The sequence below is a fragment of the Varanus komodoensis genome, unplaced genomic scaffold (assembly GCF_004798865.1).
Source record: "Varanus komodoensis strain SLA01 unplaced genomic scaffold, ASM479886v1 scaffold3, whole genome shotgun sequence".
Classification (NCBI taxonomy): domain Eukaryota; kingdom Metazoa; phylum Chordata; class Lepidosauria; order Squamata; family Varanidae; genus Varanus; species Varanus komodoensis.
The window spans coordinates 31,920,187-31,933,265 of NW_025335761.1; the positions used below are offsets into that span (position 1 = coordinate 31,920,187).

At 38.7% G+C, this 13,079-nt stretch overlaps 1 protein-coding gene across 1 annotated transcript; it reads left to right on the forward strand.

The window, feature by feature from the left end:
* The first annotated feature begins 438 nt into the window (after positions 1 to 438).
* PSMA6 (proteasome 20S subunit alpha 6) lies at positions 439 to 9,961 on the forward strand. The gene is made up of 7 exons (XM_044436159.1): positions 439 to 648; positions 2,100 to 2,194; positions 3,047 to 3,128; positions 3,487 to 3,642; positions 6,282 to 6,460; positions 8,557 to 8,651; positions 9,757 to 9,961. The coding sequence occupies exons 1-7, from the start codon at positions 573 to 575 to the stop codon at positions 9,812 to 9,814; spliced, it is 741 nt and encodes a 246-aa protein (XP_044292094.1). The 5' UTR covers positions 439 to 572; the 3' UTR covers positions 9,815 to 9,961.
* Positions 9,962 to 13,079: the final 3,118 nt, after the last annotated feature.

Consider the following 13,079-nt stretch of genomic DNA (forward strand, 5'->3'; position numbering starts at 1 on the left):
ATACAATTCTTTTGAGGGAGTTCCTTTAAGGCGCAATCCTGTGCATGTTTAGAGAGAAAAACCTCAAGTCCCAGGATTTCCTGCCAGCATGTCACATTTTTCAATCTTAACGTGTAAGACTAAATTCGAGCATTTAATCATTTGCACTTCCTTGCAACGTACACAAGCTAACCGTGCTGCGAGTGATGACAATCTCCCTGTAGATTTACGTCTGTGCCACCAATTACGCCGGTTCTTTCGAGACTCAGGAAACGGAAGAAGCCCTGTCTTTGCGCATGTTCAGAAAGAAAACGCCCGCGCTAGAGAAAGGCTTTATTTCATGCGCTGCGAAACACAAGCAACGATTCCTAGTGCGCCTGCGCATTATCTAGAATGACTAAGGAGCAAAAGGAACCGGTGGTTCTTTCGCTTCCCGTGGCCAGAGAGGGTAACTGCGCCTGCGCGGTGGCAGGCGACCCCGGAAGTTCTCCCAGTGTGAGTTGCACTCTTGCTGCTGGAAGTAGCCCGTGCATGCTCTGTCTACAAACAGGTCTTAATTCCGTCGCCCCCGTGCTTTCTTTTCCTACGGCACCATGTCCCGAGGCTCCAGCGCCGGATTCGACCGGCATATCACTATCTTCTCCCCGGAAGGACGCCTCTACCAAGTAGGTGAGTGTCTGGCAAGAACGGCCCTGTCATGGCCCACGGCCCCTCCTTCCCTCCTCACCATGGAGTTGGGGTTGGCGAGATGAAAAATGCACTGAAATAAGGAGGAGCCTCCTATGCTTTCTTTTCTAAAGTTAGGTGTAAAGGAGCCGCGCTTTCCCTTTTACTTTAATCATTTTTAGGGAGAGGAGAGAACCTTTCAGTATTACAACAGCTTCGATCCTTCAGTATGTTTCTTCGTATCGGATAGGTTGCACTAGGTATTTTGCTGTGAAAGTATAGGCAGCATTACTCAACAAAAATGTCTTCGTTAAAAGTGAAACTGAAACAGATGAGCCCCAGTGCAAGCCAGGATGTTCTCTGACATAAGTAGATGGGAAGGGCTAACATCCTTAATGTTTTTTTTAATAAACTTTTTCATAACTAAATTGGACCTACTGGGATTTCTTCTCGTGTACAAACGTTGCATGTTCAGTATCTTAAACCTTATTTGCTCTGTACAGTGCAGGTCACATTGACCTGCAGGGGTAATTGCTTACAAAATGTTGTATGATGCTGCTTTGGTAAACTTTTATAAAACTAGGCTGAGATCATAATAAGTACCAGACTGCTTTAGAACAACTAAGAACTCAGAAATAAAAGCTTTTGGTCAGCTGAGATGGAGTGGCAACTTCTCACCATCCACATGTATTGGATTACAATTCCCATCAGCCATAGTTAGCATAACAGTTGTGAGGGCTAATAAGAGTTGTAGGCCACATGTGAAAGGCTACAAGTTGCCCACTTCTTAGCAGATATTCAGCTTAAATATGTATAGTGACATCTCGAACATACCACTGCTGCTGTTGTGATGAAGAAGAAACCTTTTACATGACAGTGCTACCCAATGAATTTTTTAGTGCTTAACATTTTACTAAGTTTCGTAGCAATTTCCTTGAGAATGACAAGGTTTTGCATATACCTTCTTCCTAGATAGAGAAGCTTTAGAGTAAGATGTAGAAGATGTTCATTTTGCCTGTGGCATTTGCTGGGGATTCCCTTTTCCTTTTTAATTAGAGGTTTTAGGAATGAACTTTATTTCCAGGATGTTCCTAAAGGTCAGATGTCCATGTTGTGAATAGAAATGTGGATGATAACAGAGCCACAATAATGGATCCATGTGATCCAAGGGAAGAAGAATTTTCTTTAAGAAAATAAAAATAATTTCAGTGCCCAAAATACATCCTGTAAGCATGGAATTGGAAAAATTTAAATTGTAATTATCAGACTATCTCAGATGTTATTTACATGGAATTATGAAAGCCTATCACATGATTGCATTGATTTCAAGTTGTGTAAAATGCTGTTTATGTAAACTGTCATTGCAAACATAATTAATTTACTATCAGTGAGTGTCTAGGAATATATATATGCTATTGTTGCCAAGTAACTGACTATATTTATTGTACTATTAGAATATGCATTTAAGGCCATAAACCAAGGGGGCCTTACTTCAGTAGCTGTTCGTGGAAAGGACTGTGCAGTTGTTGTTACACAGAAGAAAGTACCAGTAAGTAATATCTTGGCAAAATCTGCAGTGTCCCACTTGATTTTTTTTTCCTGATAATAAGCTACACTATATTGTATCTTTGTTGATCTTGTATCTTGTGTCTATCTTGTATCTTATAACTGCACTACTCTTTGATCTTGAAATGTACTGGAGTTCTTCAGATTGACACGTTAAGAACCAACCTTGGAAATTCTAGGGCAATACATTTGAGTAGGTAAATCTAGTCATTTTGTACAGTACTGCTGCTTTTGCAGATGTACCAACGGAAAAAGGATAGTTATAATTGTTCTGATAAAACTGCATGGTGAGTTAATGTCCCCAAATTTAAAGATTTAGCTGCTCTTTCATTCTTGTCCCTTAAAAGTGTGCATGGGATCACTGGTGAATGCATACTGAATTAAAGCAGAATAAGTTTCTTCCAAGACTGTGATCCAGTGCTAATGTCACTTGAAACTATAGCTTGGTGTGATGAGGACAAGCCACAGCATGTGCTGTCCTTCTCTAGTGCAACAACAAGGAAATCATAAAAAGCTTTTGCTTCTATTCTTGCTTACCCACTGCTTGTTCTGTTGTCTAAACTGTTTTGAATGATAAGTATGCATTATTTGAAAGATACCAACTTGAAACCATGCTGACGTGGGGAAAGCGTACAAGCCTCAGGCTGTTCAGACATGGTTATTTGAAAAGTTGTTGATTTCAGATAATTTGCACAGTACCATCTTACTTCTATACTAATAATTACATGTTGCAGTGTTATTAGAAGGCAGTGTTGGCTGTTTAAAAGATACGATTTAAATATTTCTAATGAAGTAGTAATATAGTGTTTACAATTATTTTTGTCTTATTCATTAGGACAAGCTACTGGATTCTAGCACAGTGACTCACTTATTCAGAATAACTGAAAATATTGGATGTGTAATGACAGGAATGACAGGTATAAACATTACTTCTATAGCAAATGGCTGGATGGCTATAACATTGATCTAATGCTGCTGTCTCAGACTTCATTTTTGTTTCATATACAATTAATCTTACTGTTTCATGGCCAAGAATATGACCCAGAGGTATTGGATGTACTTCCACCTCTGTAGTTCCTGACTGGGAAATTTGCTAATAGCCCTGTGCATACGGTCCAAAGTGCCTTGGGAAGAGAAAAGGTGGGGTTAATATTAATTCATCCCCAGGGAAGGGTTTGGCTATATTATTCTTTTTACATAAAATAAATCAGCTTTTGTATTTAGATTAAAGTGGCTTTTTTCTTGAGAATGATTTCAGTTTTTGTTTACTGACAGCTGACAGCAGGTCCCAGGTGCAAAGAGCCCGTTACGAGGCTGCAAATTGGAAATATAAGTACGGGTATGACATTCCAGTGGATATGCTGTGTAAAAGGATTGCAGACATTTCTCAGGTCTACACGCAAAATGCTGAAATGAGACCTCTTGGTTGCTGTAAGTATATTAACATGCTGATTGAAGGGAACATTTCCAAACTTTGAGAACCTATGGCTGTGTTCCTGTAAGGATTGGGCTGTAAATGGATAGTTTCTCATCCTGAGTTCAGTGAAATGGTATAGCTAGCATAAGATATGTTTTAACAACTAAGCAAACACTCGTAGGATTCATTTTATTGTTGGTACTGTGTCTGGCTCATGGAACTATAATGTAGCAATAGAGGCCTACTTTCTGTAATTTATCAGAAGCAGCAATAGCCTACTTCCTGCTTTTCTGCAGCTCCCATGCTTTCCTGGGGGGAGTATCTCAAGAATGGTTACATATGCTGTCTGTATTCTCAGTTATCTGCATGCAAAATGCATGGCCATTTTGTTTTCAGGCTACAAAGGCAAGAATATGTCTGCTAAATCTGAATAGAAGAGTGGGTATGTCTTAGCAGGTTGATGTTAAAAATTCCAAGTTGCATTTGTGTGTTAATCAAGATTTCTGGGCCTTGTTGATGCGTGTATCTGCTCTAGATTGTGGTATACATCAGTCAACATGATCCGTCTTGCTGGATTAAGAATTGCCTGAGATTATTAGATTGTCCAACACATTTACTTAAGCCTTGTGCCTCTGCTATATGTTTTACTCTATACAACTTTCCAATCTTGACTGATCAGATGTGTATTTGAAAAGTGTCAAATGAAACCTGTGTATGTTATCAAAATGCTGTCTCCAAACTCCATTAGTTTTAATGTTCAGAGCATGGGTCCTCAAACTACGGCCCGTGGGACGGACCCAGCCCACCATGCCCATTTATCCTGCCTGCGGCTGGTTTTGGACTCACTGGGAGATCTCCGAGTGAGCGAGCCGCCGCCGCACACACCCAGCACCACCTCACCGGCTCGTGTGCCCAGGCTCCCCCACCTCACCGGCCCACACAGGTCACCGCTGCCTTTCACTGGCCCCCTGTTGAAAAAGTTTGAGGACCCCTGGTTTAGATGGTATTCTGTATGCCATTCTGCCCTTTGAGAAATGTTGAATGGGACTGAAGTGCTCTGACAATCTTGAGGTCTGCTCATTGGTTGGCAAGACATCTCATGGAAAGGAAGTTACTTCTCGTTAGGGCAAGTCCTATTATTTTCATAAGTTTCCTTTCAGTTGTATGTAGGGCTGTAGTGAAACATATTCATGCAGGATTTTTAGCCATACACCACTTTCAAGTTTGGAAATGGGCTTTTAAAGAAAAGTAGATTTTGAAGAATGGAATGTATTGCAATGGAGACCTGCTTTACATTTGAAATGGAAGGTTGAAGTCTAGCAAAATAACCAATCAAATTGAAGACTGCCTATATTGTATAGGCATATAATGCCCTTGTACAAATTTATGATGCAACTACATTTGAAATACTATGTACATTTCTGTTTACTGGACCTCAGGATATTGTAAAACTAATAATGATGTATAAAAGAAGATAAAAGTGATCAAGAAAAAAAGTATTTTCTGTTACAAGACATAGTAGTTGTCAGCACTTTTGGTGACTTTAAAAGGTAATCCAGTTCATGACAATAAGACTGTCAAGAGTTATTCTTTGTGGTAGCTACTTACTATGTGCAGGAGTGTTGTTACTGCACTCATGTTTTTCTTGTGAACTTCCCATGGGCATTGGGTTGTTCCGTACAGGAAACAGGATGCTAGGCTATGCCTTTGTTTTGATAGAGAATGGCTTTTAAACTCTTTAGGAAGCAGACAGCTCCACTGGTACACTGAACCCACAGTCTAAGGAAATTAACAAATTGTGTGCTGACTAAGGTGACTATTCCATCAGTATGTATATGCACTGGAGTGTATAATCTTTGACTGACTAGGCCAGAAAATGTACTTGTCAGCCCTTTCTCCCTCTTTTCATTGCCTTGCTGCAATTTCCCATGTGAAGGGCTGGTGGTGAACATATATCTTGGATGCAGCAGTGCCCGGCACACACATACGCCCGTCTGGTTGTCCTTTTGGAGGAAGAATGGGAATGGGAAATGTGTATTGTTGGGTGTCACTTGAAGGGCACCCAGCATGCCTTCAGGCAGTGGCATTCAGTCCTCTGTCTCCCTTCCTGCCCAGGAATAAACATTTGTAAGAAGGGTTGCTGGTTAGGCCCTGCCTGGCTAATGTCCTTCAGGAGTTCTGATCACACAGATGCCAAACAATCCCAAAATTCATTGCTCACTTCTGCAGCTTCAAAGTTGATAGAAAGGCTTTTGAGTCATCACAAGTTCCAGAGGGGCCAGTCTCCATAATGAGTACAATAGTTGAAGCCTAGTTATCTGTATTCTGTCTATTGAAGCAGTAATGGGAGAATGTGCAAAGCTTTGACCTGGCATGAGGGTTATAATGAGAGCCATGGTGGTATAGTTGTTAAGAGCACAGGTCTGTGACTCAGGAGATCTGGGTTCTAGTCCCTACTTGGCCAATCACAAACTCTGAGCCCAACCTACCTCACAGGATTGTTGTTGAGGGGATAAGACCAAGAGCAGTAGGAGGAGAATGATGTAAGCTGCTTTGAGTTCTTTAAAAGAAAAAGAAAAGGACAGGATATAAATCTAATAAATAGTGAAAATGCTAAATCTGTTTAAAATATAAAACTATTATTTCCCCAAAGGTGTGATTATGATTGGCATTGATGAAGAAAACAATCCTCAGGTATACAAGTGTGATCCAGCAGGATACTACTGTGGGTTTAAGGCCACAGCTGCCGGAGTCAAACAGACAGAATCCACTAGCTTTCTTGAGAAGAAAGTGAAGAAAAAACTGGACTGGACATTTGAACAGACAGTGGAGGTAAGTCAGTAAGACTGTATCTGACTTGGGTTGTAATCCAAAATTATGGTTAGAGTTTGTTTTCCACCTCTATTGTTCAGTATGGACCTTATCCAAACATTAGGGAAAACAGCAGAACATACAGGCAGGCTATAAGTCCTAATACGTATGTCATGGAATGGGTAGCTTGTGGCCCTCCAGATGTTGTTTGAATGAGGAATTGCCAGAAACAAGTGAAGAGTACAAGATTCATGAGAGCCATTTCCTCTTTTAATCAACAGCCCATGAATGCCCAGTTTCTGCATTGTTTCATGGCATACAAGTCCATACACTCTTCATTGTTTCTTGGTTAAACAAGCCAGTAAATTGAAAGCAGTAATGAACATGTGGAAGACAGACTGCTTGTTGCTCTGCTCATTCCCAGCAACACCTGGATTTCCCAATCCAGAAATCGCTGTCATGATATGCAAACTAGGTGATCGTATCTTTTCTACCTTTAAAAACTGTACAGTTTCATATTAGGCTTGTTTAATTTAGATCAACCTTTGTTCCAAAATTATCTATGATAACTGCGGATACATTCAGCTTTAATTTCTACAGTGCCTGCTGAAACTTGGCAGCAGAGACCACAGAAGATTAATTAGCAATCATAACTTCTGTCCCTGGGGCTGTTCTACAAATTCTAGCCAAATAAATCTTAACCTCTTTTGTATATGTATCTCAAGTGTCTGGGATAGTGGAATGAGAATAAGTAACTTCATGCTTGTTCGTGCATGTCAGTTGTGTTACCCAACTTGTTTTGCCGAAGCAAAGTGGAAGGTTGGTATGAAAAGCTTTGTGGCATGTTATTTTTTAAAGCAGCCTGCATCATTGGAATTGTCATTACTGGTAGCTAACATGTAAAGCTGGCTCTACAAATCCCTATCGCTAGATTGTCCTTGAGTCCTATACTTCTGTGCAGAGCAAATGGAAGACTTCTAATGGAATCCTGTTGTTTTGGCAAAATTTCCACTAGCTCTTACTGAGTTACATTACAGCCTATATATGCTTCAATAACTACTTTTCTATTATAGATCTTTTTATTTACTTATACATTTATTTATAGGCTGCCTATAACTGCTGAGGCCTTCCTAGGCGGCTTACAGTACATAAACCATATTAAACGAAATAAAACACATTAAAACACAATTAGTTAAAACATCTATGAAAGCAATACAATAATTGACATGATCATAATTGAGCAATAAGAGCTTTGATTAAGCTCAGAACAAGCACATTTTTATAATTAATTGAAATGATAGTCCAGACTTCTAGGATTATACTTGTTTTAAATACTTCTGTGTTCTTACTGTTGTAGTATAGGGGACTACTACTATATGAAATATGGTGCTTTCTGGGGAGCCCTTTTTAGTCTGTGCAGAAACATTGGGCTTGAGCCTTAATACAAGATTTTGCTGAACCAAAACTTGGCTGTGTCGGCCGTGGTAATTTCCCATTCATATAGGTGGCAAATCTGTATAGCAGGATAGTTGCAACGATTATGAAAAAAGTATTATTTAATTATAATCAATTGTAGTGTTGTTAGTATTGCCTCCACTGAGTGTCCACATAATTATTTAATTTATTGGTGTTACCTCCACTGAGCTTTTGTTTGGGTTGAACTCTTTAACTTGATTAGTCTGAACAAGAAATGACAGTAACCTTTAGAAAAATGAGTGTTCAGAGAACTTCAAAATGGAAAGAACAGTTACCACAAAAGCCTGTTCATTTCTCCCCCTGAATTGGATTGGCTTCTCCAAACTGAAAACTTACAATTTTAACAAAATTGCTTATTATACAGTGTCTCACTTACAGCTCTCATAGGAATTACAGTACAACTGTCTTTGCAAATCCCAGCAACATGGAATGGCCCTGCAGACTAAGCTTATCTACCGTACTTCTAAACAAAGAAAATTAAAATGTGCCAGAAGATTGCATTTAAATGCTTTTAATTTGCCTTTAAAAGCAAATTAAATCATGGAAGAAGCTTAAATTAACACTAAAGTCATATTCGTATGTTTAATTTAAATGTTACATCCAGTATTTCTAACACATTTTCCTGTATGCCTTCTTTTTAGACAGCAATAACCTGCCTCTCTACTGTTTTGTCCATTGACTTCAAACCTTCTGAAATAGAAATAGGAGTTGTTACAGTTGATAATCCTAAATTCAGGTAAAGAGTGCCTAGAGAACTTTGCTTTTTGTTTATACCCAACTGGGTTCCCTCTTTTTATAGAAATAGTTGAGATATGTCCTCAGTATTTCTATTTACTTGAACTAGAATTCAGAGCATTTTATTTTATGAGGGTTCTTCAAAAAGTTTCCACACTCTTTTTAACTCTTATTTATTAAGAATGTCAAAAACAAATCACTTTTCTACATAGACACTTTCTACACTTTCTTTTCTTCCTTTGCAATGCATTTTTCCCAGCTTCGTACCAACTTTTTAATGCCATCAGCAAAAAATATATAAAATATATTTATAAAATATAAAAGTTCAGAAACTTTTTAAAGACCCTTCATATTATATATTGCTGGTATATTATTATATAATAATAAGTTTATATGTTTCCAATATACATCTATTGGATATGTATATATGCCTATAACTGCTATTCTTATAATATGGAAAGGTACTTATAATTGAATAGTAGAGTTGAAAGGGGCCAGTAAGGCCATCACGTCCAACACCCCACTTACTGTAGGACTCCAGGTTGAAATATTCCTGAGGGATGGCTGTCCAGTTCCATCTTTAATGCCTCCACTGTGGGAGAGCCTACAATCTCCCTAGGTAATTGGTTCCATTTTTGTATTGCTCTAACGGTCAGGAAGTTTTTCCTAATGTTCAGCTAGAATCTGGCTTCCTGTAAGTTGACTGAGATCCTGATCCTCTATGTGAGCTCCTTTCAAGTATTTGAAAATTGCTATCATATTTGCCCTCAGTCTTCTTCTCAAGGCCAAATATGCCTAGTTCTCTGAGCATAACTTCTATGTACTGGGCTTTTAAGGCTCTCAGAAGTTGCCTTTCCTCTGAAGTCCAGCACTAGGTCAGAAACTAAACCTAGTTTCTCTCACTTGTCAAACATGTTTATAATAAAACAAGTTTATTGCCTGTTATTACCTTTATGAATCCCTGCTTTATAAACAGCCTTACATGATTCTGTGCCAAACAGGCTGTCCAGTTCTATCCCAGATGTCATAGATTTTCTAATTATACAGGTAACAGACTGGTATTTTAAGTGAAAAATAAAACATTTCTGTTTTCATTCCTCTTCTAGGATCCTTACAGAAGCAGAGATTGATACACACCTCGTTGCTCTAGCAGAGAGAGATTAGCTGTATTTAGAATTCCTATTCTATGACTTCAGGCCAGATAGTATGGCAAAACCAAACTTGTTAATGGCTCTGAATTATGGGCTAATAACTGAATGCTCCCAATCTGATGTATTTCACTCTGTACAAATAAAACTGAGGTTTTGGAAAGCTTTGTCTTCCTTCATTGCCAAGCATTGAATTACATGACGTGGCTGAAATTTTCAGGTTTTTTATATTTATGAGCATTCCTGCAGTAACCACATGTAACACCTTTGGAATATTACTTTCAAACAATGCAGTTATAATGGACTTTTCTGCTATTTGAAACCAGATAGAAGATGCAGCACCACTCTTGTAACATCTGCATAATCAGGATGTAATAAAAATGCAGCACAATCCTGTGCATGCCTGCTCAAAAGGAAGCCCCATTGAATTCAATTTTATTTACCAGGTAAATCTGTTACAGGATTGTAGTCTTAAGGAAATTATCTGTTTATATTCTAGAGTCCAATGAAGAGATACTAGGATATCAACAAAATTGGTTCTATGCATCTGTTATGGAGTAACAGATTCTGAGCAGTTGTGCAACCTAGTATAGGATTCAGAGAACCATCAGAAAGTAATAAAGAATAGCTCACAGGATAAATTAGCTAAAACAGAGATGGGAATAAAGTAGATCAGGCTTTACTGGTAGTACCTGGTATAATCTGCAATAGAACAGCAAGGATTTGTGACTCCCAGAAATTTAAAAATAGCAAAAACAAAATGATTGTTTTATCTGCTAAAGTGCTGATTATTTTATCTATTAAGGTACCCCAAGAAAGCATGGGGTAACTTAAAGTTTTGTGTGAGGATCTGTGAACTTGGTTCAGTTTTTGTATTGATGATAAGTTCTTTGCTCAGAATATTCTCAAGGGCAATCTTTCTTTTGCACCTGACTCTGACTGATGCATATTTATATTCTAGTAAAAATAAAACAAAAGCAAAGTAGATCTGCTAACCCCTATGTCAGAAGTCTGTAAGCAAGATCCTTTTTTCTTATTTTCAAACATGTTATGGATGTAGTCTTATCTGACCCTCTGGACGATATGGTACATCTTGAGTGCTTGCATTTTATCTGAATTTCTCTTTCGACTAGAGTATCTCACTCTTGTATTTCCCAAGGAAAATGCTTCTTTTTTCGCCCCAGCATGCCTCTGTAATGTTTCTGAAAGCATAGTCCTAACAATTAGGCTTCAAGGTTTTTTCCATTATTACACTGTGGCTGATCCAAACTGCAGACAAAGCATAATACACCTTACTTAAATTCCTTAACTTTTTAAATGATACCTGTTTTTTCCCTCAGACTTTTCTAGGAGGCTTACAATAAATAAACATTAAAAATAAACAGAACATAAAACTTAGCTTCCAAATGGCCAATAAGCTTGAGGAACTTCTGTGTACTTTGAAAACTCAAAACTTTATTATTGCAATGTTGTAAGCCTTGGTCCTAATAAAGGAATTATTTTACTGTCCCCGTGAATGTTTCTCTCAATACACGTGCAGTTCTGATTACCATTTTCATGTTTCTTAACTTTTAGAAGTCGTGTGCTACAAATCTGTCAGTCAGGGTGTGGTTGCCTTAGAATCTTTAGAAATGTGTACTGTTGACTGACAGGCAGGAAGTTGACCAGAATCTGTCCGCAGCTGTATATGCAAGCTAAGTGAGCAGGCCTGCCCTGTAAAAAGACTGTTAAACATAATGCCCCATATCCTGCTTGTGGTGTCATCTGCTCTAGGTTTTGGGGACCTTGGATGAGACACCTTCAACTTGATCCTTTTCTCAGTAAGCCTAGTTCCCCCCCACACCACAATTGACACCAGCCACTGCCGCCACTGCTGCTGCCACCATTATTTTTTGTCCTTGCTGCGACTTGCTTGATAGGTGAACCAGTGAGCAAATAGGCAGGTGACATCTGCTGCTGCTCCTAATTACCAGGGTTGTTCAGGCCACACCAAGTGGCAGGTGAACAAGCAGGTTACGATGAGGAGGAAATGGATATGATGCAGACTTACCTGCTTCATTTCAGGAAGGCAAAATGAAAAACCCCTGGTATTCCATCAAATAACAGCTTTTCAAAATGCTTAGAAGCTTAATTATGCCTGCAGCATATGCATGCCCTGTTTTTGTTACTATCATCTACAGCCTTATGCTTTTGTAGCATATTGTGAGAAGATGATAGAGCAGGCAAGCTAAACTTGTCAAATGGGTAAACCAAGACTGTATAATGTCTCTTGCAACTTCAAGTCTAGCATGGCCTGGTCACAGCTCCTACTGATGAGTTGATTCTTGGCTTTTGTGGCTGAGCAGCCCAGTGACAAGAAGCTACAACTTTGTTTTTTCTCACCAATATAAAGGAGAACAATTTATTACTGTCAGTAGTACACAAAAATAACTTGAATAGCATTTTGTGTACAAATCACAGAATAAGCAAATGTACCCTCTAACTCAAAGGATGAGCAAATGTAGGATGCAGGTTGCCTCCAAGGTGTCCAGACTCTTCCACTGCTGCTGAAAAGAAATGGTTAGAGTCTGGCAGTGTGGAGCATTTGTGGAACACAATTTTTCTTCCGGTTGTGGAAAATAAAGCTGCCCCCTCCCTCACCAGCAACCCACACACAACCTAGGTGCCATCAGTGGTCCAAGCTACTATTGTTGGCCTTAGAATGTTCTGATTACACACCACTGAAAGTTCATTGCTACAATTTATCCATACCTTTTGTTCTAAAGGATAAAATAATCCTCAAAATAATTCCAGCAGTAAATACTTTATCAAATGAGAACTTTCACAATCTAATTTATGTTCCATATTTGGCATTTCTGTTCACATGACAATAGTTCCAACCATATCAAAAACATTTGTCAATATATACAATTTTCCTCAATTGGTGACATTTTCAGTTATTGCTATGATTGCTGTCATTCACTATAGTCCTTGATAGTCAATGCACTGTACAGGAGGTATCGTCTCATCTCACTGATTACATCTAATACAATACAAGTGAAACTATTTTCAGACAAATCTATTTATGAACATATTAATAATAGTTGCCATCTTTAATGTTTTATGTCATGTACTTGTAATTCTCAAATTAGCTGTTATTTATTGCTATCCTAGGGATGTGGTGGCGCAGTGGGTTAAACCGCTGAGCCCCTGGGCTGGTTGATCGAAAGGTCGACAGTTCGAATCCGCAGATGGGGTGAGCTCCCTTACTCTGTCCCAGCTCCTGCCAACCTTACCATTTG